Here is a 27,686-nt window from a genome sequence, read left to right on the forward strand (position 1 = left end):
TGTGGGGGAGGGACATACAAAGCAACAAAGAGATAATCTTATAAATGCGTTAGAAACACATGCATGAAAGAAAAAAACATTAAAATACATATCTGAGGGTTCATTTTCCGGACATCACATTATCCTCCTGAGACTCTTATCTCCAATTAACCACTCAAAAACTGGTGGTGGAGCTTTGGGTTGAGGTGGTAAAGTGCTAGCCTTGAGCAAAAGAGCTCAAGGACAATGCCTCAGGCCCTGAGTTCAAGCCCCACCACCAACCAAAAAAAAAAAAGGTAAAAATGCACAATGCTCACTGTGTGTGTATAAACATAACTCATACACAGTAAAGGCACATTGGGTCTAAAGTCAGCTGATTCTAAAATCAGCATCTGTGGCAAAAGTAGGGTATAGTAATAAACAGACAATCACTTAAATTGCTCACAAGGTATGGTGCATGCTGCCTTACCCAGTTTCACTTTCTAGTTTCAGTTATCTGTGGTCAACTTTAAGTCTGAAAATATTAAATCAAAAGTGCTAGAAATAAACAATTTCTACATTTTAAATTGCACACAGTTCTGAAGCATGATGAAATCTCACATACTCAAATCTGTCCTACTCAGCACATGGCTCTACACTGCACATGTGACCTACCTGTGACTCATGCAGTAACTGTCATGGTTATGAGGCCCTTGGTCACAGTACCCAGCACTGGGTTCAAGTAATCCTCATTCTACTTCCTAATGGCTCCAGGGATGGGACTTAGCTCAGTGGTAAAGAATTTACCAAGCATGCAACAAGGCCCTGGGCACAGCTAAATAAATATATGGGGTGGGGGGAAGGTTATTGAGAGGCATAGTGACTCATACCTATAATCAGAGCTATTTAGGAGGTGGAGATCAGGAGGACAGCAGTTCTAAACCAGTCTGCGCACAAAGTAAGCAAGACCCCATCTCAATCAGTAAGCTAAGCATGGTGGCTGACACCTGTGAACCTCCTACATATGCTGGAAGCTGTTAGTAGGAGAATCCCAGGGCAGCCCCTGGCAAAAAACATGAGATCCTATAATAATAATTATAATAATAGTAATAAAGCAGAAACAGGCTGGAGATATGGCTCAAATAGTAGAGTGCTTGCAAGTAGAATGTCTTAAGTTCAAAATCCCAATACTACACCCACTCCCCCATCCTCCCCCCAAAAACATATGCCCTAAAGTGGAAGAACAATAATGCTGGCAATTCAGATATACCAAAAAGAAGCCCCAAGTGCTCCTTTTAGTAAAAGGGTGAAAATACAATTACAGGCTGGGTGCCAGTAGCTCATGTCTATATTAGCTACTAAAGAGGCTGAGATCAGAGGATCACAGTTCAAAGTCAACCCAAGCAAAAAAGTCTGTGAGATTCTCATTTCTAATTAACTACCAGAAAGCCAGAAGTAGAGCTGCTGCTCAAGTAGCCAAGTAAGAGTCTGAGGCCCTGAGTAACCCTCAGTACTGGCAATAAGGAGGAGGAGGAAGAAAACGACGACAACTTTTCATAGGTACATGTACAGGAAAAAACAGTATTAATGGAGGATCCAGTATCAGCATACTTTTCAGTCATTTACTATGGGTCTTGGAACACATGCCTGTGGGTAAAGGGAACTACTGTACTACGTAACACAGCTGCATGAAATCATAATGTACACTCACGTACAACATATAATAAAAATACCCAAAGTACCATTTTTATAATTTTCATAGTTTCTTACCCAACCATATAGTTGAATTTATTAAACTTTAGAGTGTATACACCATAACTACATTGCATAAATTAATGTTCGGGATGGTAATTGGTGACATATGCTTAAGATGGGCTCCCTACATGGACCACACGCTGCTTCTTTTATATGCCAGCCCTCTCCTTTGCACTAAGCCTCCACAGGATTTTCCCAACTCGTTGATCTAGGAGTTCATACATAACAACCTGGGTGGAACAGAGGAGGCCACAAAAGGATATTCACATGGGCTCTGGTAGTTGAAGCTGGTGGTGTGGCTGAGCAAAAGATCCTTGGCCAGAGTGGCTAAGAACAGGGTAGCCAGAGGTGAGGTACACTCAGCCAGCAGTGTAGTATGAAACCTCAGCACCAGCACTGGAGAAGCACAATGCCTGCCTGTTAGCTTCACGAGGCAGAGGTTGTAGGTTGCTTGTTGTTAGAACCCCTGCACCAACCTCCCTTGACCCTGCTCAGGGAAGACACTGGGTAGAAAAAGGGTGCATGTGTGAAACAGATGAATATCTTTCTGATTTCCAAGACCAGCAGAGGAGAGAACAAAAAGGTACTCCAATAGTTATAATTCAAGTAAGAATGTGTTCTGTGCTCCAATGGGGAATTGGAGCAAAGGGATGGGGGAGCAAAGACAATATTCTAAGGGAAGTTCATAGATCTTTTCTGGAAGGGAGCTGGGCATACAGCTTGCAAACAGCTTTGAGGCAGGCCATGAAAGAGGGAAGGGAATGCTGGGCGGAAAGACAAGTACAAGAAAAGGTGAATAGGGGCTGGGGAGGTGGCTCAGTGGTAGAGTGCTTGCCTTGCATGCATGAGGCTCTGGGTTCGATTCCCCAGCACCACATAAGCAAAAAAAAAAGGCCGGATGTGGTGCTGTGGCTCAAGTGGTAGAGCACTAGCCTTGAGCTAAAAGAGCTGAGGGACAGCGCCCAGGCCCAGAGTTCAGGCCCCACGACCGGACCCAAAAAAAAAAAAAGGTGAATAGAACAGCATGTAAGATGTGGAGAGTATTCCTGGATAACGTGTAGGACACAAAAGAAAACATAAGAGACAAGGCTGGGAAGGCAGAGAGGACCCACCAAGCAAGCTGTGTGCTGTGTGCAACAGATGTTTCTGTGGCCCACTGTGCAGTCCTCCATGCTCTGATAACAGCACCCCAGTTTTCCTCTGGGGACCCACTCATTTTAGGCCTGGCCAGGAATAATATCCCCAGTCTAAAGGTTTGGTCATGGAAGACATGTGATCCAATTATGGGTCAAAAAAGAAACTTTGGTACTATTGAGTCTCCTTTTCCCATATAACTTGAACCTTGAGCTGAACTATTTTGCCACTATTTGTCTGAGGTCCAAACAAGCCTAGATGAGCAGAAAGACAGAACAGGTCTGATCCCTGACCACACTGTTTAAGTTTGCAGATAAGACTGAGCTTCTGGAGGCTTCAGCTTTGACTTTTCAGATGTTTGAGCTTGTAATCTTTTGGGGTTTTTGCTTTGGTGCCTGTCCTGGGGCTTGAACTCAAAGCCTGAATGCTGTCCTTAAGCTTTTTTGCTTGACCATTTGAGCCACGTCTCCATTCCAGCTTTTTTGGTAGTTAATTGGAGATAAGAGTCTCATCGACTATCCTACCCAAGCTGGCTTTGAACTATGATTCTCAGATCTCAGCCTGCAGAGTAGCTAGGATTATAGGCACGAGGCACTGACATCAGACTAGTCTCTTCTTTTTAATCCAGTTGAGCTGAGCCTTATGACACAATTGAAAAATGTATACCTGAGACAAAAGCAAGCTAAGCAATCTAAGGGAAAAGAAGATGGTTCTAAGCATAGCCCTGTGGCAGGTACAGAGCCAATCAGTTTCCTCGTCAAACCCCAAGAGGTAAATGTTGAAAGGGAAATTGAGGACATGGAAGCTAAGGTTTACAGAATTTAATAATTGCTTATTAGATAGTGGTTGACAGGGCAATCATTCAGACTCAGACTCCAAAGCCCAGCTACTTCCATGCCAGGTTTACCTGGAAACAGGGGCAGGCTTCTGAGAGAAGAGGGCATGACTGAACCTGCTTAGGAATGCTGATGGAACAGAAGGATGCAGGGAAAGAATGGAAGCTAGAAGCTGAAGAACTAAAGAAAATCAAGATAACAGCCAGATGAAAGATAAGGATTCCTGCAGGTGGGGAAGAAAGGATGATGCAAGAGGAAGAATCTTCTAGACTGGCTGGCCATGAGGAGAGGATGAGAAGTGGATTCAAAGGGTTGAGAAGTTGGGAAAGGGAATCAAAGGGGTTTCTTTGTAAAGAGTTTAAGTTTGGGAGTCTAAGAAGACATCAAGCCATTACTCTGCCAAACAGACATGTCAAATATAGAATTTGTGGGAAAGAGGTAGTTTGGAAAATTTTCCACTGAGGTTCTATTGAATATTTTTATAAAAGGATAGGCCCCTTTCCCTATTTGTCCCCATAATTTCCCCTGTAAGACAAAACCTACGAGGGGAAAAAGCCTATATAAGTGCTCTGTAAATGGATAATATAACATTGCATAATACTTGTATTACTACTTTGCAATGTATATTTAAAAATCACTAATGGAACTCTTTATTTAAGGAAGTTGGGGAAGTGGGGGGGGGAAGGGGGACATTGTGGCACTTAAAACTTCCTGGGTAGGAGAGCACCAGCTACCACCAGGTGACACACACATTCCATGGGATGGCCACTTCTCAGGTTCCTCAGATTCCTAGGCTATTAGGGAAGTCTTCACTTGCCTTCAAAAACAGGCCAGAGCAAGAGTGCTTTAATCTGGGGGGAGGAACTATTCTTAATTCGTGTGTGGGATGTGTGTGTGTGTGTGTGTGTGAACTATTCTTAATTCGTGTGTGTGGGGTGTGTGTGTGTTAACTATTCTTAATTCGTGTGTGTGTGTGTGTGTGTGTGTGACTGGAGGATCCCAAAGTGAAAGAGAATAATCCCCTGGAGGAGGCCTAGGGTTGGCCTGAAGGAGAGGAAGGAGAGCAGAAAGGATACCTAGACTGGCCCAATACCCAGGTAGGTATTCAAGGCCCGCCCACACGAGACCGGCTCTGGACCCGCACTTCCGGGCCCCATCCGCCAGTGCATGGGCGGAGCCAGGGCCGGCGCATGCGCAGAGCCCTTGAATGACCATCCTGTATCGCTGCTAGAGCCCGGCAGAGGGCAGCAGTCCCCTTCTCTAGCGTAGAGGCCGCGGGATTTCACCTCGGCGGGGTGGGCCTCCATTCCCCGCCCCCAGGAAGCGTCCCCGGGATGCTGAGGCCTGAGGGGGCTGCAGGCGGCAAGATGGCCTCTGTCTTAGGAGAGATAAGGCAAAAGACGGGGATGAACTGGGCCCACCTTGTTTACATCATTGCCTTATCCCCAGCGACCAACAAACAGTCTCTACATATGTAGGAATTCGGTGAGTGCTTACTCATGGGTTAAATGAATGAATTTGAACCCCTGGTCAAAAGACACCAGGGACATTTTGAGTCTGTGTTGTGAGGTTGGGGAGAAGCCTGCCACCGATCACTACCCTGTGTGGTCCCTGAGACTTAGGGCTCAGGGACTGGCCACCTCCTACAGCCAGGCAGTTATAGCACATCCAGAGCCTGGTGTCATGGACCCTATCTCAGAGCCTAAGAAAGAACGCCTGGGCTCATCTGAAAGGGTAGGCAGTCAGGTCCTGCTAACACCTGACTGGCAGCTCCAGGAGGCTTGCTGCTCTCCAAAAACTCAGCTGCTGGGGATTTCCTCAAAGCCCTGGGAATTTCCAAACTTCCTCAGTTCTGCCAAGCTCCCACAAGGCCAAGGGCTAAGCTTAGGGATAGTTTCTCCAAACCCTTCACACCCCTCCCCCAAATCTCACAGACTTGGGTCACTTCTGAATCTACTAAATGCACCCCATACATACACTATATTCTCATCCCACCTCCTCTGGCAGTCTTGGAGAATGAACATAATGAAGCACTGTTCTCTTCCCATATATGTGACAACTCTTCTCTATTTCTACTGAAAGAAAAAAGGAAAACCAGCTTAAGGGTCAGCCACCCCAATTTAAAGAAGATATCAATAGATCTTCCATGTTAGGAGTGCTGACAGCTTGTAGTGCTTATTCTCAAAAAGGCTCCTTTAGCCAGGTACCTATTGGATCACAATGGTAATCCTACCTTCTTAGGAGGCCAAGATCTGAGGATTGCAGTTCAAAGCCAGCCTGGGCAGACAAATCTTAAGAGACTCTAATCTTCAATTAACTAGCAAAAGGCCAGAAATAGAGGTGTGATTCAAGTGATAAAGCACCAGCCTTAAATGATAAAACTAAAGGAGGGCATAAGGCCCCAAGTTCAAACCCCAGTACCAGTACAAAAAAAAAAAAAAGCTCTTTTTAGGCTCCCTCAAACACTGGATATTCAGTATTTGAGGATCTGAGTAGTCACTTCTGGGAGCCCCAATTGGGCTTATTTCTAGAATCCTTTGCAGGGAAAACAAAGCACACATCACAACCCTCATAGAAGCAAAGGCCTCTGCCCAGCCTACCAAGTATCTGCCCCCACATAAACAACCATTCAAATTCACTGGGCATGTGAACACCTGTATCTTACCAAGCTGGGCAAAGGACATACTTGGCAAGGAGAAGAAGCACTGCCCCAGTTGTGGTGGCACATAGCCAGGACCTATTGGCCCTGGGGCATCAGGATTCCAAAGCTGGTGAAGCTGAGAAACTGCCAGAGAAGACAAACCTTCCTTCCTATGAGGAAGGGGAAATGCCACCAGGTCCAGTCTCACCACAAGATTTCTGTGGGAGGCCATGAGCCTTCAAGAACTCAACGCTGCCCTCCATTTCTTTCTGGGAGCTGTCAGTCTAGAGGTAGTGTCCAATATAGTTGCCAATAGGTAGCAATTTAAATTTCAGATAAATCAAAACAGTGGGGTACTGCTCATTAAAGTGAAATACTCAAGGCTGGGAATGTGACTTAGTAGAAGAGTGCTCACCTAGCATACATGAAGCCTTGGGTTTGATTTCCCAGTACAACATACACAGAAAAAGCCAGAAGTAGAGCTGTGGCTCAAGTGGTAGAGTGCTAGCCTTGAGCAAAAGAAGCTCAGGGACAGTGCCTAGGCCCTGAGTTCAAGCTGCAGGACTGGCAAAAAATAAAAATAAAAAATGAAGTACTCAAATTTTAAGTTGGGCACTGGTGGTTCATGCCTGTAATCCTAACTACTCAGGGGACTGAGATCTCAAGGATCACAGTTCAAAACCAGACAGGAAGTTTCATGAGACTCTTATCTCCACTGAACCAGCAAAAAGCTGGAAGTAGAGCTGCGGCTCAAATGGTAGACAGTTTGCCTGAAAAAGCTAAGGGACAGTGCTCAAGCCTGTAATGCAAGCCCAGTACCAGCACAAAATAACATAAAATAGAAAAATCTCATTGCTCAGTTAAACTAGCCACATTTCAAGTGCTCAATGGCCTCTTGCGCCTCTTGTGGCTCGGGGCTCCCAAATGGGATGGCATCAACCACAGAACATTTCTATCTCGGCAGCATGTTCTATTGGACGGGTCTGGTCTAGAAGTTCCTCCTTCCAGTTTGTCCTGCTCATTTTACTCAAAGCCCCTCTTCAGATGGTGCCCCTAACTTTTCTGCTGTTCTCTCCACCACTGCCCCCACCCCTCAAATCTGCTTAGACCTCTGGCCCCGAGGGTTTTGTCTCTTTCTCTAGGCCTCAAAAAGAAGTGGGGGAGGGAACGGTAGTCACAATGAACACCCAGCCTGAGAGCAGAAGCCAGATGCCATGGGCTGAAAGGCGAAGCTGAATGAAAGCCTGCTCCCACCCCAAGGCGTGCTGGCTTGGGAGAAAGCCCCTCAGTGCCACACAATCGTGCCTTGTTTCCACAGCCTCTGGGCCATGTCTGGGTAAGACATCTGGAATGTAGTGGCCAGAGGGTTTCCCCAGCACCCACTGTGGGACTCATCCAATGTTAGAGCTCCACAGAAAGAACTTCCAACGGAACCCTGAACTTGCAAGGGCAAATAAGGCCAGTGCAACCTCAGGCAGGGCAGCATGCCCACCAGGCAAGGAGGGCCATAACAAGATGAAGTAAAGGAGGAAGAAGTGGAGAATAGACTCTGACATCGCCTAGGAGGCTCAGGCAAGCTCCAGCCAGGCCTTCGACACACAGCAACGTAACAGGGTAGATCTGATGGCTATCCCATTCTATCACGGGGACTCAGTCTAGGAAGTGTTGCTACAGTAGTTAGCAAAATCCAAGAGGGTGAGTCTGGGCAGGTTTCTATGTTGATGGAAATTACAGAAGACAGAGCTGGGAACTGGCAGGTCAGGCAGCTTTTCTGCTATGTTTCAATTCTTGCTTAGCCCTAACCTAGGTAGGCTGTTAGATGCAAGCCATGAAGAAACAATCAACTGTGGAATGAAAAAAAAAAAAAAAGGAGTGAGTTTGTCTAGCTAGAAAATAAACAGGTAGAACAAAGTCTGATACTGCAAAGGTATTCACATCAGGCAAGAATTTGACTAGAGACATCACATGAAAAACAACTGCACAATTTGAAAAACTGACATCAAACTAGAGACCAGATGAGAAAATCAGAGCAAAGCCATTCCACTCTTCAATCACTGTGTGGCCCTGAGTAAGCCTGGGACTGTTTCCCATCTCTCCCTGATGAGTACTTTGGGCAAAATTTAAAAGAAAAAAAAAAAATCACCAGCATGAAGACAGGAGCAAAGGTCTCACAGCTGAGTCATCAATAGGAACAGGGCCCATAGCATGCCTGTGGGTGGGCAAATGGTCCACACCCACAGACACCAAGCACTGCCCAGGGCGCCAGAGATGATGGATCAGTGACTATAGAGCTCACTTTTGAGCCCTCTAGTAAGCCTTCCTTATTCATGGTTTCATATTCCCCAGTTTCAATTATCTATATGGAAAATTCCAGAAATAAGTCCTCATTTCAAATAACCTGCATTACAAGATATTGTAATGACCGCTCTATCTTATTATTCCTGCTCATCTCTTACCTGTAACTAATTTACACGCTAAACTTTCTCATAGGTGGGTATAGATGGAAGAAGCATGGCATCTATCGGGTTTGATTCTATCACTAGTTCAGGCACCCACTTAAGAGTATGAGGCTTGTAACCCCTGTCAATGTGGCAGAGCTATGATTTTTCTCATTTTATCTTCAGAATGGCCTTCCAAGAAAAGTGATACACGCTGGGTGCTAGTGGGTGACGCTTGTCATCCTAGCTACTCAGGAGGCTCAGATCTGAGGATCATGGTTCAAAACCAGCAGACAAATCCTAGAGACTCTGATTTTCTGGTAAAAAGGTGGAAGTGGAGGTATGGCTCAGTGGTATAGCACTAGCTTTAAGTGAAAAAAACAAGCAAGAATGCAAGGCCTGGAGTTCAAGGCCCAGTACTAGATATACATATACTTGCACGTGCATGCGCACATACACATACACATACACACACACACACACACAGTAATACTATTTTTTTCATCTTACAAATAGAAAAATGAGGTCCTACAAAATTAAATATTTTACCCAAGGTCACTCTGCCAGCAAAAACAGCAAAGGCAGAATTTTTGGACTAAGCAGTCCAGCTGGAGTCTACATACCACCCAATTATATTGGCAATACACATACCACCACCTATGCTGCCTTCCTCTTCTTTCTCTCAAAATGAGTTGCCAAAAAGTCCTATACTCAAAACCAGATCTTCCATCCATTTTTTTTTTCTTGGTCTGTCATGGGGCACTGTCCCTGAGCTCTTTAGCTCAAGGTGAACACTCTACCACCTGAGCCACCGGGCCACTTCACGTTTTCTGGTGGTTATTTGGAGATAAGTCTCATAGACTTTCCTGCCCAGGATAGCTTTGAACCGCGATCCTCAGATCTCAGCCTCCTCAGATCTCAGTAGCTAGGATTACACGTGTGAGCCACCAGTGCCCAGCTCCATCCAATTCTTATTGCCAAGCATCTGTTCCCACTGCAACAATAACAAATACAGATAGAGCTTTGAAGAGAATGAATGGAACAAAGGGTAGGAGACCCCCATAGGGTGGAGAGCTTCCAGCTCTCAGGTCATATAAGGCTCTTGAAATCACTTGGTACAGGATGGGACACACATGATGCATCTTATCAGCTGCCTTTTGCCATCTGCCTATATTGATCATTTTGTATAGCTCAAGAATGGTGTTAAAAATATCCAAATGGCCCTTGACAGAAAAAGGTTCTCCACCCCCTCAGTCAGGATGTGTTGTCCCCCTTTCAGAGGCATAGAGGAGAGAGCAGAACAATAGTTCAGCTAAGGAAAGACAAAGAGGCCCTGAGTAAAACAGGAAAACTCAGCCTTTCCTCCCCAGAAGCCAAGCCCTCTGGTTTGAAGCCAGCCTTCAAACCAGACAGAGAAGGTGAGGGCTGTAAGGACTGGAGGCTACTTGCAGAAATATGTTGGAGGAGTGTGGGAGAAAAGGAAAATCTAGTCTAACTCAGCAGGGAGTCCATGCATAGTACCCAGGCCATTCCCATGCCAGGAATCCTGCCACGGAGCCCAGTTCTGTGTTTCCTTTCCCAGGTCAAGGAAGGCTGGGTGAGGGCATGGAGAAATATAGAAACCCTGGGAGAGGAATGCAGACGGGCATCTGTGTGCCTAACAGGGTGGTTCACCTCCCACAAAGAAGGCAAGGGTGTTGTAGGTGGGGTGGTCAAGCTGGCACAACCCCCACAACCTGACTTAAACAAGAAATTCCTGTCAGTACCCAGAAATCCTCAAGGCTGGAATTGCAAGCTGCTGTGCAACGGGGGCTACGCCAGAGAAAGCCAAGTGCTAAGGGGAACAGGGATGTTTGCTGGTCATTGGATTCCAGGAAGACATACCACAGCAATCCCCCCAGGCTGCTCAGGCCACAGGCCCAGTTTCCCTCTTGCCTCTATTGATCTTGATGCATAGCCAAGTGAGTGGGGACTTGACCTCACCCAGGGCCTGTGTCCTCTAGGTAACCTAGATGTCTGCTGAGGAGAAGGCAAGGCCGTGCCAGGCTCAGCACAGGCTGGTTCCCACAGCGCCTGGAGTGCCAGGCACACAGGCTGCCACAGCCTGGACAGCTCTGGGGAGGGCAATGGAAGATGCCAGCCCATCTAGGGCCTCTGCAGTCCACTCATAATCCCAGCAATCCACAAAGGAGGGAGACAGGAGGCTGAAGGCAGGCCCTCCCAAGGAAGAACTCACACAAGAAGATACTGTCAGGTATTTCCCCTTCATCATGCCCCTAGAAGGTTCTACTGGGATCTCCAGACACTTTCCCTCATGTGATGGGGCTGGGCATGAAATTAGGTGTTATAGAAAGTCATGACAGTCTCATAGTGCCTGACAATGCTGTCACTACTTGGCCCATGCCACCCAGGGCTGGGTGTGTGTGTGTGTGTGTGTGTCTGTGTGTGTGTCTGTGTGTGTGTGTCTCTGTGTGTGTGTCTCTGTGTGTGTGTCTCTGTGTGTGTGTCTCTGTGTGTGTGTCTCTGTGTGTGTGTCTCTGTGTGTGTGTCTCTGTGTGTCTTTGTTACTGGGGATTGAATTTAGGACCTCAAAGCATGCTAGGCAAGTCTTCTACTACATAAGCCACATTACTAACTCATTTGGGTTTTGCATTTGAGATAGAGTAATACTAACTTTGCCTAGGGTTGGCCCTGAACTCACAATCTTCCTGCCTCTCACTCCCAAGTATCTGGAATTATAGACATGCACCACAATACTCAAGCTAGATCTAGCTTTTTGCAGATGCCTGCAGTGCTAGTGAAAGCATAGCGTCTTTGATCACAGGATGGCACCTTTGCCACATGTGACAGGGAACAGGTAGATGTAGGTAGATGTCAGGTTTCCTGACATTCCTCCTGACTGCCAAAAGGCTCAGGGAGCATTCAGACCTAGCTGTCCCTATGGTCTGGAGTCACTACTCCTCACATTCCAACCTCTCAGGCCCCAGAATAAGAGGCTGCTTCCAAATCCTGCTGGAAATGCCCAGAGAGAGATTTCCCTTCCAGCATGCACCCAGCTAGCCACAGGGTCTGGCAATGACAGAAGCTGGGTGAGAAGGAGGAAATGAGTCAGCTCCTGGTAGAAATGGGAATGGGAGGGAGGAGCCAGCAGAAATGAGATCAGGGGTCAAAGGGCACAGAGCTAGAAAGGTCATGAAGACAGGAAGCAGGCCCTGAAGATGTTATAGTGCCCACAGTATACAAGAAAAACATGGGGGCTGGGAAGATGGCTCAGTGGTAGAGCGCTTGCCTTGCATGCCTGAGGCCCTGGGTTCGATTCCTCAGCACCACATAAGCAAAAAGAAAAAAGCCGGAAGTGGCGCTGTGGCTCAAGTAGTAGAGTGCTAGCCTTGAGCTGAAGAGCTGAGGGACAGCGCCCAGGCCCAGAGTTCAGGCCCCAAGACCGGACCCCCAAAAAAAAAAAAAAGAAGAAGAAGAAAAGAAAAATATGGGTGGCAAATTCAGCAGTGCTACCTCCTATCTGCTGGGTGGTTCCTATAGACCACAAAACCTGAGTCTGGTAGACAAGCTCCACCTGAGGATGGAATTTGAGTTGGCTCTCCTTCCTGATTTACTTCAGGACTGGAGGGCGTACAGCCTTGTAGGAAATGGCCTGCCTTTTCTCTCAGAGAGGTAGGGTTCAAATTCCTAGGGCCTGGCTGCCACTCCTGAGCCCTACAACTCCTGAAGCCCATGTTCTTCCTGACCTGGCTCAAGAGGAAGAAGAATGTTTGTGTTACCCAGTTAGGGACTGGAAGTGAGCCTGGGCCTCAAGAGCAGAGCAGTTCCGGCTGCCCTAGAGCCCCTGTGCCTGCCCTCTCTGATGGCCCCTAACTGTGTGGGAGCTGTCCCCAGCTCCAGCTGGAATCTGTTGCTCTGAATGGGAAAGATCCTTGCCTTGAACATTCCCAGCCTGCTGACATTCCAGTACAAAGGCTGTCCAGGGAAAGCTGCAGGGGGGGGAGATGAAGCCTGGAGCCCCAGGCCACATTCCAACCCCTCTGAGACCTGCAACCAGTAAGATAGGCACATTCCTTCAGGACCCTTGGGCCGGACATCATGTGGCCCCCGTGTAACCCTAAATCTCTCACCCAGGTCCAGTGCCTTTAGGGGAATTCTGCAGGATCAGAAGCAGGCTGTTCCTGAAATTCTCCCTTCCCTCAGCTCCTGGTCCTATATGCCTAGCTCTCCTCCACTCTTGTGACAGAGGCCAAATCCCCAAGACACAAGAGATCATGTGGGTGGTGGCAGGAGATGGCAACATACTACAGACAAGCCACAAAGACTTCATCAAAAGACGAATTTTAGAGCTGGGCACCAATGGCTCATGCCTATACTCCTAACTACTCAGGAAATCTGAAGCTAGCCCAGGCAGTAAAGATCTCTCCCTCTCTCCTTCTCCCTCTCCCTCTCCCTCTCCCTCTCTCTCTCTCTCTCTTTCTCTCCTCCCCTCCCAGGACTCAAACTGGGTAGCTGATGCTTTCTCTCATTGGTGGATGCTCTACCACCAGGGCCACACCCCTAACCCCAAGTGCATGAGACTCATCTCCAATTAGCCACCAAAAAGGCCTGAAGTAGAACTATGGCTCAAGTGGTAGAGTGCTAGCCTTGAGCAAAATAGCTCAGGGACAGCACCAAAGCCCTGAGTTCAGGCACCGGGAACAGAATTTTTTAAAAAGAATTTCTTTTTTCATGGGGCCTGAACTCTGGGCCTGGGCACGATCCCTCAGCTCTTCAGCTCAAAGCTAGCGCTCTAGCACCTGAGCCACAGTGCCACTTCCGACTTTTTTTTCTTTTTGCTTATGTGGTGCTGAGGAATCGAACCCAGGGCCTCAAACATGCAAGGCAAGCGCTCTACCACTGAGCCACCTTCCCAGCCTAAGACAACAGAATTTTAAGAACCCAAACTGAGCTATACAAGGAAGACCAGAGACTGGGAAACTAGTTTCTGATTAGAGAAGTCATCTTTTTTTTCTTCAACCAACATTCTCTGCTTTCATGAAGTGCTCCAGCATCGGGTAAATTATTAAATAACTAGCTAATCACAACTGTGATGAATGGTATGGAAGGATGGGTGTTGCCAGGGTGGGGACCTGACATGGTCTGAGAGGAACAGGGAAGACTTCCCTGAGAAAGAGATTCAATCTGGAGGCCAGGCCCAAGAGAAAACATGATGGGCAGAACAAAGCACAATCAGGAGTGGCTGGGACTTCATGGCAAATCCCAATGAGAAAGTGGAGTTGGATGTCCGCCACCTGCTTAGCTCTTTGCTGGCCCTGCTTCCCTGCGTTTTCTCCATGATGCATACAGAGGAACCCAAGTGGCTGGGCGCCGGTGGCTTACACCTGTAATCCTAGCTACTCAGGAGGCTGAGATTTGAGGATCACGGTTCGAAGCCAGCCTGGGCAGGAAAGTCTGTGAGACTCTTATCTCCAATATACCACTAGAGAACCAGAAGTGGCACTGTGGCTCAAGAGGCAGAGAGCTGGCCTTGAGGTGAAGAGCTGAGGGACAGCACCCAAGCCCAGAGTTCAAGCCCCACGACCGACCAAAAAAAAAAAATTGAACAAGAGTGCACAACCCCTATGCAGTATAGGGATCCTGCCACGCCACGTGCTGTGGACATCACTACCAGCATGCCATTAGGAGCCAAAAACGTTGAGAAGGGCGATGTTCCAGCTTTCTGGATCTAGGATCTAGAAGCATGAGTCCTCCTCCAGCCCTGGTGACCACACCCAAGCTGCCCCTTGGTCCACCCTTTCCTGCTGTCTCCCACGTCCTGCTAAGACTGCTGCTACTTGGGCTCAGTCCCTTTGGCTTGAATCTATGGACACCTTAAAAGTACCAGTCACACCCTTCTGTGGGCCACCATTCACAGAGCAGGAGAGGCCAGTCAGTCCATCCTGTCTCCTCTTTCTTTCTGGAGAAAGACAAGGAAATGGAGGGGCTTCCGGGTTCTAGATTAGAGGGACCCAGTCTGCAGTGTGCTGTGGATTTATAAGACTATCTACATACTGCCTTCCCTTACACCATCTGGCACACTGCCCAAGAGCTGGTGGCTTGAGTTCAAATTCTGACAAATCATTTAATATTTGTGCCACCTTACACAACTGGTTTAACTTTAACCCGTAATCCAGTCATCAGTAATTCAGTTTCTTCATCTGTGAAAGAGCTCATTACAATACATACGTCAAAGAATTGGGGAATCTAAGTGAGTTAATATATAAGAAACATCTAGAACAGGACCAGATACAGCAAACACTTGCCATGAACCTGGCCTTCGATTACTTCCCATGCCTTCTTTCAAGGGTCTTCTGTTCAGGAGAGTCTTAGGATTCAGTAAACATCACAGTGTACACAGACAGCCCTTCACACTTCCCTGACCAGTTTATGCAAAGTGTCTGGACTGAGCCATGCAGGGCAGGACGCCATGCCCTGATTCTGAGGGCCATATGGCGGGAGATTAAGGGGGCCAGAGGGGTGACCCAGGCCTAAGGAAATAGTTTTCCAACCAAGCCAGAGTCAACAACCATAAAAAAGAAGCTGTGCTGACACTGTCCCCTGTATTTAACAGTACAGAAGTTGCTGCCAAACACCATGGGGACTCAAGAGTTGGCTGTCCCCCTAAAAATGCACAGCAGGGGGCAGGGGCTGTGGAAAAAAAATAAAAACACCACTATTTCACAATGCCTGCCTGGCACAGTGGGCTTACAGGGTACTGCCTGCTGGATGCCTAGGGCACATCCGTACCACTGCCTGGGACTGACAAAGGAGGCGCCAGGCAGCCTGCCCAGCAGCAGGGGACCCCCCACCTCAACTGGATCACAGGTTTCCCCCACACACACCCCACCACCATGCTGCCTTCTACTCCAGGCTGCACGAAGAGCGTCTAGCAGCTCAGTGCAGAGGGGTGGCGGGAACCCTGCTGGCAGGCTGAGAGCATGCTTGTGGTTTCTGGGAAACGCTGTAGAGATTTGCAGCATTTTTAAAATACTTGTGTTCCTGCCCCCACCCCCCTACAACACCCCCTTCACCCCACTCCCCAGCTACCCCAGTCAGGGTGTTTGCCTATCTGGTATTTTCCAGAACCATTTCAATGTAAATAAGAGAGATTAGAAGGAAGTAGAGGGCAGAGGGCAGAGGGGCAATGGGGTTTCTGGGCAGGCTGGAGGGGTTTGAGCCAGGGCAGGAAGAAGTGGGAGGCTACCTTTTAGACCCCACCCCTGCAACCAGGGTTCTAAGCTGTGCCTACAAAAACAACCAATGACCAGTACTTGTACCCACACCCAGTCCAATGTGGCCTGGGCACTGTGCCCACCACCCACAGGCTGGGTGGCCAGGGCATTCTGGAGCTACAGTTCATCCAGCATCCCACAGTGAAGGCAGAATGCTGCCCTCAAGGACAGAGAAGGAAGGCCCAGTGGAACAGAAATGCCCTAGCCCTCTGTTCTGCAATGGTGAGCTTCAGAACAGATAACCCCCTCCCCCACACACACACCAGCTCCCAAAGACTTCCCGCCCACCACTGCTTCCAGCCTTGCGACCTGTCCGCCAGCCCCTCATCACTAAGAAGATAGGTTCTACGCTGAACCTCCCCCCCCCACACACACACCAAACCAGGACTCTCAGACTCTGTGATGCCAGAGGTGCCTGAAGCTTTGGCACAAAATGAAATAAAAAATGGCTTGTTTAAAACAAAACAAAAAAAGCCTCTCAGGATCATTTGGAGTAAAATTAGGAACAGGAGCACTCCAGAACACTGAGCCCAGGGAAGCAGCCAGCTGCTCAACCACTATGAGAAGCGCCTAGGAAAGGCCAATAATCTGAAGGTAGCCTGGTAGAGCTAGAATCTGGACAGCACCCAAGAGCCCTAGGGACAAGGCTGATGGGATCCATACCATTTCTACCAGAAGTCTAGGGATTCCATGACACCAAAGAAGCCAGGTCTGACCAGTCCCCTGCGGGACTACTGATAACCAGGCACGCTGGGTTGGGGAAAACGAAAAGCTTAGCATCCTCTCTCCCTTTGACTGATTTTTGTTCATTTGACTGGTTTTGTATTTTGTAAAAATGCTAGTGATCAAACCCGAAAGTCTTGTGAATGCTAGAAAAGTTCTCTAACACTGAACTGCATCCCCAGGTCCAGCTGGTTGTCTTCAATGATAGAGAAAGCTTAGACAAAGCCTTGACAGTCCCCATTGGACAGAAAATCTCACTAGGAGCAAGGATGAGAGAACACAGGAAATCGCAATAATTACCTTCCCTGGATGGGTAGGCAGGGAGAAAGGCACCAACTTTCCTCAGCTTTTACTGTCTACCCAAGTCTCACATCAGTGACCTCTCCTACCGCATAAACATGTTTATCTTATATAAAGACAAACCCAGAGTAAAGTACACAGAAGTTTCCTTTTAGCCTTCAATTCTATCCTTCTCAGATACCTCGACTGAGTTGGTTGGGTGTGTATCCTCCAACTTGACCTTCTGGGAGGAGAGAATGGGCCTATTTTATAGAGATCGAGTCCCCTCCATTAGAGGGTCTTTCCTGATTGCCACCTTTCTGCCTGAGCACTTCCTCCTTCCAGTCCCATTGATAACCTGCACAGCATTCCACAATAGTGCTGATTCCTGATTTCATGTACTTACTTACTTGGTCTATGCTTGGTTCTTAAACAAACTTCTGTTTAGGGACCTTCAGAAAACAATACCTGTTTATTGAGGGAATGTATATAAGGAGGTTCAAAAGGTTTGGCAACTTTCATAACATCCTTTCTTGGCTCCAAAGCCCGTGCCCTTTCCATTGAAACTTGCTCCTCACAAACTCTTCTGGGCATGGTGGTAGTTGAGACAGACAAGCTCTTGAGGAACCTGACAGTCTTGAAGGCTTTCACCACAGGAGAAGCAGAAATATCACATCTCAGAAACCAGACCTGCCAGGTGCCGATGACTCACACCTACAATCCTAGCTACTCAGGAGGCTGAGATCCGAGGATTGCAGTTCAAAGCCAGCCCAGGCAGGAAAAGTCCATGAGACTCTTATCTCCAATAAGCCACCAGAAAACTGGAAGTGGCGCTGTGGCTCAAGTGGTAGAGTGCTTGCCTTGAGCTGAAGAGCTGAGGGACAGCGCCCAGGCCCAGAGTTCAAGCCCCATAACCGACAAAAAAAAATTTTTAAAAAGAAACCAGACCTGATTGGGAGGGAGTGGTAGCCTTCCTTTAAAATCCCATCTCATAGGCTGGGAATGTGGCTTAGTGGAAGAGAGCTTGCTTGGCATGTATGAAGCCCTAGGTTTGATTCCTCAGTACCATATATACAAGGGGGAGGAGGGGGAGAGCCATAAGTGGTGCTGTAGCTCAAGTGGTAGAATGCCAGCCTTGAGCCCAGGCCCTGAGTTGAAGACCCAGGACTGGCAAAACAAACAAACAACCCTATCCCAGGTGGGCACAGGTTGCTCAGATCTATAATCCTAGCTACTCAGGAGGCTGAGATCTGAGAATTGTGGTCAATGCTGGCCCATACATATAAATCCACAAGACTCATTGCCAATTAATTAACTAGCAAAAAGCTGGAAGTGGAGGTGTGGCTCAAGTGGTAGAATGCCAGCAGGAGGCCGAGAGCTCAAGTCCTAGTAGAAACTCAAAAACAAAACAAAAAACAACTTCCCTCCTGCTACATCCTCAGAAGCAGGGAATCAATACTTACTGAAGAGGTATCCACATCAGTCAGTTTCCTCTGGCTGACAGACAAGGGATAACCATATTAACTTTAGAGTTAAATGAAGATATATTAAAAGAAGAGCCAGCTGGGCACCAGTAGCTCAGGCCTGTAATCCTAGCTGCTGAGGAGGCTGAGATCTGAGGATCACAGTTCAAAGCTAGCCCGGGCAATAAAGTCGGTGAGACTCTTATCTCCAATAAACCACTAGAAAAGGGGAAATGGCGCTATGGCTCAAGCTGGTAGAGCACTCGCCTTGAGCTGAACCGCTCAGGGACAGTGCCCAGACCCAGAATTCAAGCCTCACAACTGACAAAAAAAAAAAAAGCTAGCCTCCTTCTTTCCCCAACCCAGCCTCAATGGGCCTTGATCCTCCCCAGCTAGACCAATAGGATTGGATTTTAAGATCTTCATCTTTACCAGGACCTCTACTAACCTCAGCACATTTAGCAAACAGAATAACTGATCAGAAGACATGCCCTACCCCCAGAAACTACCTAAGGAGTCAAGGAAAGTAGGTTCACTATCCCCCGAAACTGGCACTTACACTCAATAGTCATCACCCTCAACTCCTATGTCAGTCAGACCTCAAAACTAAGCACCTGCCTCCATGACTCAAATCTGATACTTAGGTTCATCCCTGCTGCTTCTACCCAGGCTAAGGCCTCCATCCACTACACTAGGACTACTCCAAGAGCTCCCCACACATTTCCCACAGCAACCCCAGCTACATCTGCCAGTGCTCTCTAGAAGCCACCAGAGAGACTTTTACTTTTTTTTTTTTTTTTTTTGTCGATCATGGGGCTTGAACTGTGGGACTGAGCACTATCCCTGAGCTCTTCAGCTCAAGGTGAGTGCTCTACCACTTGAGCCACAGTGCCACTTTCAGAGAGACTTTTAAATCCTCTTCCTCTGTGTGACTCCTTGGCCAAATGGCTTCGCTGCCTTGGCAGTAAACATTCCCCACACATGGCTCACAGGGGCCTAGGCGGCCTGGTGTCTGCTTCTCCTGCTGCTCCTCTCAGCACTCCCTCCCTTCACATTATCCCAACCTGGCCCCAAAATGTGTCATCCTGCAACCTTCCCCTGCTTCCTGCCACTCATCTCCTTTTGCTGACCCATCCCTAAAGACTGTACATGAAGCCCTCCTCTATGTTCCCCCAGACCTTGTACTGGCCTTAGTCACTGAGCTCTTCCAATGCTACTGTCACAGCCTCCACTAGTCATTCCTTGAGGCTGGATTTATATGTTGTTTGCTGTTAGACGCTGGGACCTACCATACAGTAAGTGCTCATCAGCAAATGTTTACATACTGGTTAGGTGGACACAATGATCAATGGTAGAAACAAAGAGCTACTCTGGGCCTGCTGACTGATTTTGTCAGGCCCCAAGTCTATTCTACCATCATAAGTCACCCCTAATCCCCATGGAACTTCATCTAGCAGCTCTGGGACATCAAAGGCGTGAGCCACACATTCCACACACACCATGTCTAAGAGGGAAACCCCAGGGCTTGTCTCTCTCTGGGGCCTTCAGAACAGGCCTTGGAGAGGAGCTATGAGACCTTGGCCCCCATCTGTGTGCAGGAGAGGAGAGAACAGATGGTTAGTTAGCTCCTTCAAAGCTCCCTGGGGACAGGCAGCGTGTGGACGCACTTGATGGATGGCCCTGAAGTCAGGATGGCCGCCAGGAGCTGTCCCTGGGGGGCTACCATCCTCACCGTACCTCACCCAGGCGCATGCAGGAGACAGCACGATACTTTTATTGGCTCAGACTGAGGACAAGAACTGATGCCAAGAAAAGGAGTAAGGAGTAGGAGTGGAGGAAGAGGAGGAGACAGAAGATGAGAGCCACAGAAGAGGCTGCTGCCTCCCGACACCAGCTCCCAGGGTCTGTGCCAGGAAGCTGGAAATGCTGGGCTCATCCAGCTCTTCTCCACTCATGGTTCACCAATGCCCAAGTGGGAAGAGGCATGCCTTCCCCCCAGCCCCATGGATCTCATCGTGCTGCCAGATGATAGCACAAGATTCATGGGGGTGAGATTTTCTACTGAATCCCTGATAGATCTACTAGGCTGCGATCTGGGGAAGAAGACTCTAGGCACCAATTGGGCTTGCACCTTGGGGGGCTAGAGTGAACCAGCACTCCAGGGATAGCAGCTGTAATATGGGCTCCACCAGCATCTCCAAAGGTAAAGCACCTACTTCCCCAGGGATGGGGTAGCAGGCAGCAGCTAGTCGGGAATTGTCTGGGAAATGTGAGATGCCAGGATGATCCCTAAGCTATAAAGAGCAAACTCAATGGCATCCCAGATGCTAGGCCTAGGGTCCAACAAAGGCCTGGCTGTGGTTCAGCAGGGAGCTGGCTACAATACCCTGGGGGATTCAGGCTGGAAGAAGAAAATTCCATCTGTTAAAAGCAATGTTAGCCTGGGAGAAAGCAGACAGGCGAGGCAGTATATTGCATATTACAACCTTTGGTTCTGAGCTAAAGACACTTCCCTTTTTCCTCCCCCTTTAAGTCACGGTTCCCTGAGTTCAGCCAAGTCTGGTGACTAACACACAGCAGGTACTCAATGTGTTTCTGGAATGAATAAGCGCAGGTCCTTCCTTGGATTGCACACAGGCTTCCTCCTGCCCACCATCACTCTCTGACCACACAGCTGCTCAAACTCAACTAGCCTCAGGGTAAAAGTAATGAGAATGCTGCCAGAGCCAGACCCTGCCACTCCCAGTGTCCTCAGGCCCAATGTGCTGCTAGGTTGAGCTTGAGCAGCCATCCTGAGCATCCACATTTTCCCTCCCAGAAGAAAGCCTGAAACAGGACTTTGCCAGATTCCTACACACTTCCTCCCCTTTCTGACTTTGACTCATCTGGTCACTCAGTGCTGAAAGGTCCCTGAGTAGGTTGTGTACTACTTAGGTCTGGACAGTCCTAAAACTAACAGCTGGGAGTGATGGCCAACTTGTCCTTCATTATTCTCCTCAGGGAGGACACTCCCTTCCCAAAGATCCCTGGGCTTGGAGGTCTTGATTCCTCTTAGAGACCTGCCTAAAAGTATCTCAGGAACAGCCAGGACCCACTATCTCTGTTGGCTTGATCTCTTGCCCTTTTCCCTTGAGCCCTTTTCTTTCCCAAGAGGGTAAAAAAGACTCTTAGAGCCCAATAAATCAAACCCTGTAACTACCTGTCTGGAATTTTTCAATGATCCCATTTCACTGGGATAAAATCTAAACTCCAATCATGATTTATAAGCTTTCAAAGAACTGAATCCTGCTTCTTCTGAACCTTCATTTGGTATTCAATGCCTTGTTCATTTAAGAGCAAGAGAAAGTCTTAGCAGAAGTTATCTCCCCAAAAGCTGTAACCATGGTGGCTGTACACCCTGATGTTCCAGGACAGCTCTGATTTGAAATCATTTGTCTTTTTTTTTTAACCTTTGAGATCTAAATAACATGGAATTTCTATACTTTAGTGTTCTTTTATCTCCCTTATCTAGAAGTAGCACCTACTAGCCTATATATTCCAACGAGACTCAAAAAATATAGTGCCCAAACCCCTCACCTGTATTGTGAAGCTGGGTACTTTTTTTTTTTTTTTTGCAATTACCAATCAATATCAGATCACTCATGAGGGATCAGGGATGTAGCTGAAATTCAGGCAGAGCCTGGTCTTGCTCAGTACCATTGAAAAAGGGATGATGCTAAATTCAATCAAGTCAGCCCAACAGGAAAGAAGGAGACATCAAAACATGAGGCCCAGCTGAACTTTTGGGGACTTGCCCTCAGCTTCTTGACAAGGCAGAGACAAAGGTATAACACCTCCAGCCTGGTAACAAGTACCCTCCCTTCATAGGGGATCAGGCAGTAGCGCAGCTTCCCTACATCCATGCTCCTTAGACTCTGCCCAGTTTGGGGGTACCCCAGTCAACAGGACAATAACAAGAGATGCTGACTTTCTGGTTCCTGCTTACCCCTGGAACCCAGAGAAGCACTCACATCGGCTGGCTCCCTGCGGTGTCCCTCGCAGCTCCTCAGCCAGCTCCGGCTCAGCTCACTGAGCTCTGGGATGGGCTGCACCTTGAGCCGCACACTGTCTCCAGACTGTCGGATCATCTCTACGATCTCATCCCTGGATTTGCTCTCCACATTGTGCCCATTAATCTCCACCAGTCGATCTCCTGGCACCAGCCCCAGGGCCAGATCCTTGGTGCCTGCGCCTGGCTCAGCAAAGTGAACCACTCGCCGATAGGCCTGGCCCTCAGGACCCCGATCCAGCATGGTGGTGCGCCGTAAGGAGAAGCCAAAATCTCCAGTGGGTCTTCGTTGCAGCTCCAGTTCCCGGAGGGCAGGGGAGGATGGGGGGACCACTGGGGGAAGGCGCAGGTCGGCTGGGAACCTTTTGGTCACCAGCTCAGGGACTCGAGACCTTGGCCTTGACCGTGGGATGCCTGGGCCAGGATGCTGCATCAGCTGTCCCTCAAGCGTCCTCACCTCCACCTGTGGTGAGGGGGCTGCAGAGTGCTCTGAAGGGGTCGAAGTTTCTGAAGCGCTCTCATCTCGACTACGCTGGGAGAAGGAGAAGCGCTTGACAATCATCTGTGAGTTCTGCTTGGCCAGTGAGCCAAACTTGGCTGCCCGCTGCAGTACAGAGCCCCGGAAGCTGCCTTCCTCACCCTTCAGGTCATCACTGGAGCTGGCTGTGCTAAGATGGCCCGAGTCCAGGATGATGCTGCCCCGGTTGCTATCGGAGTCAATGTCAGTCAAGTGCAGGTCAGAGCCACTGGCCACCTTGATGGGGATGGGGTTAGAGATTTCCAGGCGTGTCTTGGACTCACGCTTAGAGGACCGGTTCAGGTTGAAGAAGCCACGGCGCAGGCTCATCTCTTCCAAGCTCCGTAGCTCTGCTGCTGACATCCGTTCCTTCTTCTCCTTCTTCTCTTTCTTCTCCTTCCGCCCGCCATCTTTGTCCTTATCCTTCTTCATTAGGTTAAACATGATGGGGTACTGTTTTTAGGGGTGCCACCTCCAGAATATAGGTGCTGAGCACAGGGCCTTTGGACCCCCTCCTTGCTGCTGCAAATAGAAACACATAGAAAAGTCATTTCTATGGAGCCTCTTCCTGTGTCTTCAGTACAGACATAAACACGTGATAAACAAGCTAGCTCTCACTAATTATGCAGTGGGCACTTGGCTTTCTCAGTTCATTTCATCCTCTAGCTCAATGTGAAGGTGTGCTGGAGAGGTCTGACCTGCTGGCAAGAGGAAGTGCCAAGCCAATCCGGAACCCACTTAAGGAAACACAAAAGGAAAAGGGAAAGCCAGGCACTGGTGGAATGCCTGTGATCCTAGCTACTCAGGAGCTGAGAGCTGAGGATTGAGATTCAAAGCCAGCCTAGACAAGGAAGTCTGTGAGACTCTTCTCTCCAATTAACTATCAAAAAGCTAGCAGTGGAGCTGTGGCTCAAGTGGTAGAGAATCTGCTTTGAGTGAAAAAGCTCAGGGATGGCTCCCAGCTGCTAAGAAAAAGGGAAGGGCCACTGCACCATGGGCCCCTCCTCCACAGCCATGTCAACTGAAGCAACAGATATCCTAAGATACTGGGGTCCTTCCGACTGAAGCTCCTTCCTACCTTTCTCCCTTCGCCACTGCCTCACAGAAGACCTCAGAGGATCCAATATTTATGTACCACCAGGCCTGATACCAGGCACTTATACACACAGCATTCCTGCAAGTTGAGTATGAGCATCTCCTCTCAACAAACAAAAACAATGCAGATCAGAAAATTAACAACAGGCTAAGTGTCACTCAACCAATTGATAGCAATGCTGAGCCTCAATGGGAAAACGTTGTGTCCCTCTAGGGCTTGGGTGCCTGAAGCCCGGAGGGAAGGAAGAGGAAGTTCCCGACTTCACAGAGGACAGACAGCTGCAAGGTGGGGGTGGAGTGGGGTCTGCTGGATAAACAGGATCCTGAAAAACTCACATCCTTTCCCTGAACACCAACACCTAAATATAGTCTCAGGAAGAAAGTTGTGGCAGCCTGGACACCAGGCTCCAGGACTGTGCCTGCCTATGGCACCAACCTATCTATCCTCAGCCTCTCTCTCACATGCCTGAATGGATGCAGAACCATGAAGAACCTGTGGTGGTGAAGCTGAGAGAGCTTTTCTTGTTCTAACCAGCAAGGGAACACCAATTTAATTGTTAAGTAGAAGTAGCCATACCATCTAATTTAAAAAATCAACTGTGATTTATTTTTCTCTCTCCAGGAAAGCCTCCCCTTCTGAGATCTAGGTAAAGAATCTATCTATAAGCTTACTCACTCTGGTAATGTCCTCTGGACAGTTATTTCCTCTCTATACCTCATACCCACAGCCAAGCAAGATCCTCTAGGATTCCCACACTACTGAGGGCCCTTCCTCCACACAGGAAGGCATCAAGGCTTAGGCCTGGGTGCACTAGCTAATTGCTTCTCCCTCTGCTCAGCACCCTGCCCATGTGGGTTTTTTTTTTTTTGGTACGTTTTTTATTATAAAAGTGTTGTACAGAGGGGTTACAGTTACATGAGCAATGTAATGAGTAAATTTCCTATTGAGCATTGTTGCCTCCTCCTTTGTTTTCCCCCTACCATCCCTTCCCTCCCACCTCCCCAACTAATCAACCCCCGACCCCCCCCCCATCACACCAAAGTTGTAAAGTTCATTTTCAACATAGCGTTTTGTACATATCATTGTTACAATGGGTCAACCTGTATCTTTAAGCATTTTGTTTTTTCCCTTCCCCTTCCCGAATTAGAGAAGTGTATATACAGGATGCAGGGCACTGACATCAAATACAGCGAAAACAGGGGTTATACCTTAGGGGAGGAACATACAAAGCAACAAAAAAAAAAATCACATGGTACATTATAAGTACATTAGAAACAACAGCAAGACAGAAAAAAGATATTTGTGTCCCTATCTTGGGATTCATTTCGCTTAGCATCATCTTATATGGTACATAGCTTTTGGCCTTTTCTGCTTGTCCTACACATGTACTAGTTATTGCAAATAAGGGAAACCATGGGACCTATGTTTCTTTGGGCCTGGCTTACTTCACTGAATATAATTTTTTCCAAGTCTTTCCATTTCCTAACAAATGGGGCAATGCCATTCTTTCTGATGGAGGCATAGAATTCCTCTGTGTGTGTGTGTGTGTGTGTGTGTGTGTGTGTGTGTATACCACATTTTCTTGATCCATTCATCTATCTGGGTTGGTTCCATATCTTAGCTATGGTAAATAATGCTGCGATAAACCTATGTGGTTTTTTGACTGGTCAACACACCTTTGTTCTAAAACAGTACTCTGCATAAGAAACACAATCCAAGTCATATATGTCATTTTTAATTTTTTAACAGCCACATTATAAATATATATATATATATATATATAAAGAAATATATGAGCTGTACACTGATGGCTTATGCCTGTATTCCTAGCTACTCATGAGCCTGAGATCCGATGATCACAGTTTGAAGCCAGCCCTGGCTGGAGAATCCATGAAGCTCTTATTTCCAATTAATTACCCAAAAGCCAGAAGTGGAAATGTGGTTCAAACAGTAGAGTACCTACCTTGAGTAAAAAAGCCAAGTAATAACGGGAGGCCTAGAGTTCAAGCCCCAATACTGTGCAGAGAGAGAGAGAGAGAGAAACATGTAAAGCTGGGCAGGGCAGCATGAGCCTGCAATTCCAACTATTGAGAAGGCTGATAGGAAGATCTAAAGTTCAAGGACAACCTGGGCAACACAGTAAGACTCCATCCCAAAACAAAAAAAGGTCAAATTAACCCTAATGATATATTCTATTTAATACAATATATCCAAAATATCATCATCTCAACAGGTAATCTATATAAAAACACTGAACTATTTTACACTTTATGTTGAAATCCAGTGTGAACTGTACACTTAAAGCACATTTCAATTCATACTAACCACATGTCAAGCACTCCACAGCCATACAAGGCTACTGACTATCAAACTAGACAATGCAGTCCCAAAGATCTCTTTAGCTGTCAAGCACATTCAAAGAGGTAGGACATCTGATGAGGCCACCAGCTCCTTGGGAATGTAGAAATAACTCTTTCCCTCTCTGACCTCATTTTCCAGTTGGTAAAACAAAATTCCCTCAGAACATGTCCATTCTAAGTGCTCCATGAACATTCTCTGAGAATTGGAAGACAGGAATCTAAAGTCCAAGAGGTGTTTAGCCAGGGGCAGTCCTGGCTAGTTGGGTCTGGACTGAGTTGAAGAGGGAGTCAAAGAGGAGGAGTGCTTGGCAGCTGATATCCTCTTATTGGCTCTAACTGAAGAGGAGAGCCTCTCCTCCCTCCCCACCCCAACTTCCCCCTTCCTCCTCCTGAAATTGAAGGAAATGTGGTATAGACCATATACCAGGTCCTAAGGGCTTTGGCTAGTCACTATCTATATCATTTTAAAAGTCTTGTTTAAAAGATGGCTTTAAAGCCAAGCATGGTTACTCATGCTTGTCATCCTAGCTACTCAGGAAGCTGAGATCTGAGGACTACATTCAAAACCAGCCAGAACAGGAAAATACATGAAACTTTTATCTCCAGTTAACCAGCAAAATTGTGGAAGTAGAGCTGTGGCTTAAGTGGCAGAGCACTACCAGCCCTAATCAAAAGGCCAAGGGACAGTACCAAGTGACAGGCCCTGAGTTCAAGTCGTAGTATTGGCACACACACAAAAGTGTGATGGCTCTATTTCCCATTATGAGAAGAAATGAAAGAAAAAAAAAACTTGTAGATATACAAGAGTATCTCAGCCTTAGTCCAACCACAGGGAACTCAAATGTCAACAGAGCTATCCCACCAAGATACCCAGTTCTTCCTCTCCAGTCCTTACCCAATACTGGCTCTTGGTGGAAGGTTATATAGCCAGGCATTATCAAACACCACAGAATTTTAGACTCTTGGATCTAAAAAAAAGTCCCTTAGAAGTCATTTCCTGTAAACCCGTTTCAGTACAAACTTGTCCTTTACTGTCGCTGCAGGAACAACACGCAGGTGGCAGCAGAGGGAATGGCTGGAAATTTTAGGAGATCTGATATCTAGGCTTGGAGCTGCCAACAAATCACTGGGGGACCTTGAGCCTGTCACTTTGCTCAAGGTTGA

At 47.6% G+C, this 27,686-nt stretch overlaps 1 protein-coding gene across 6 annotated transcripts in view; it reads right to left on the reverse strand.

Annotated features, from left to right (window-relative positions):
* The window catches only part of Myo18a (myosin XVIIIA), a 93,240-nt gene extending 69,651 nt beyond the window's left edge, over window positions 1-23,589 (reverse strand). For 4 of the 6 annotated variants that reach the window (XM_013016481.1, XM_013016475.1, XM_013016471.1 and 1 more), the window contains exon 1: window positions 22,512-23,583. In XM_013016481.1, coding sequence (XP_012871935.1) covers window positions 22,512-23,510 — 999 coding nt within the window. In that variant the 5' untranslated portion in view covers window positions 23,511-23,583. Of the gene's footprint in view, window positions 1-22,511 lie in introns of all 6 variants that reach the window. The other 2 variants (XM_013016473.1, XM_013016476.1) reach the window with 2 other exon arrangements.
* Window positions 23,590-27,686: the final 4,097 nt, after the last annotated feature.

This window comes from Dipodomys ordii, unplaced genomic scaffold (genome assembly GCF_000151885.1).
Source record: "Dipodomys ordii isolate 6190 unplaced genomic scaffold, Dord_2.0 Scaffold31, whole genome shotgun sequence".
NCBI lineage: Eukaryota > Metazoa > Chordata > Mammalia > Rodentia > Heteromyidae > Dipodomys > Dipodomys ordii.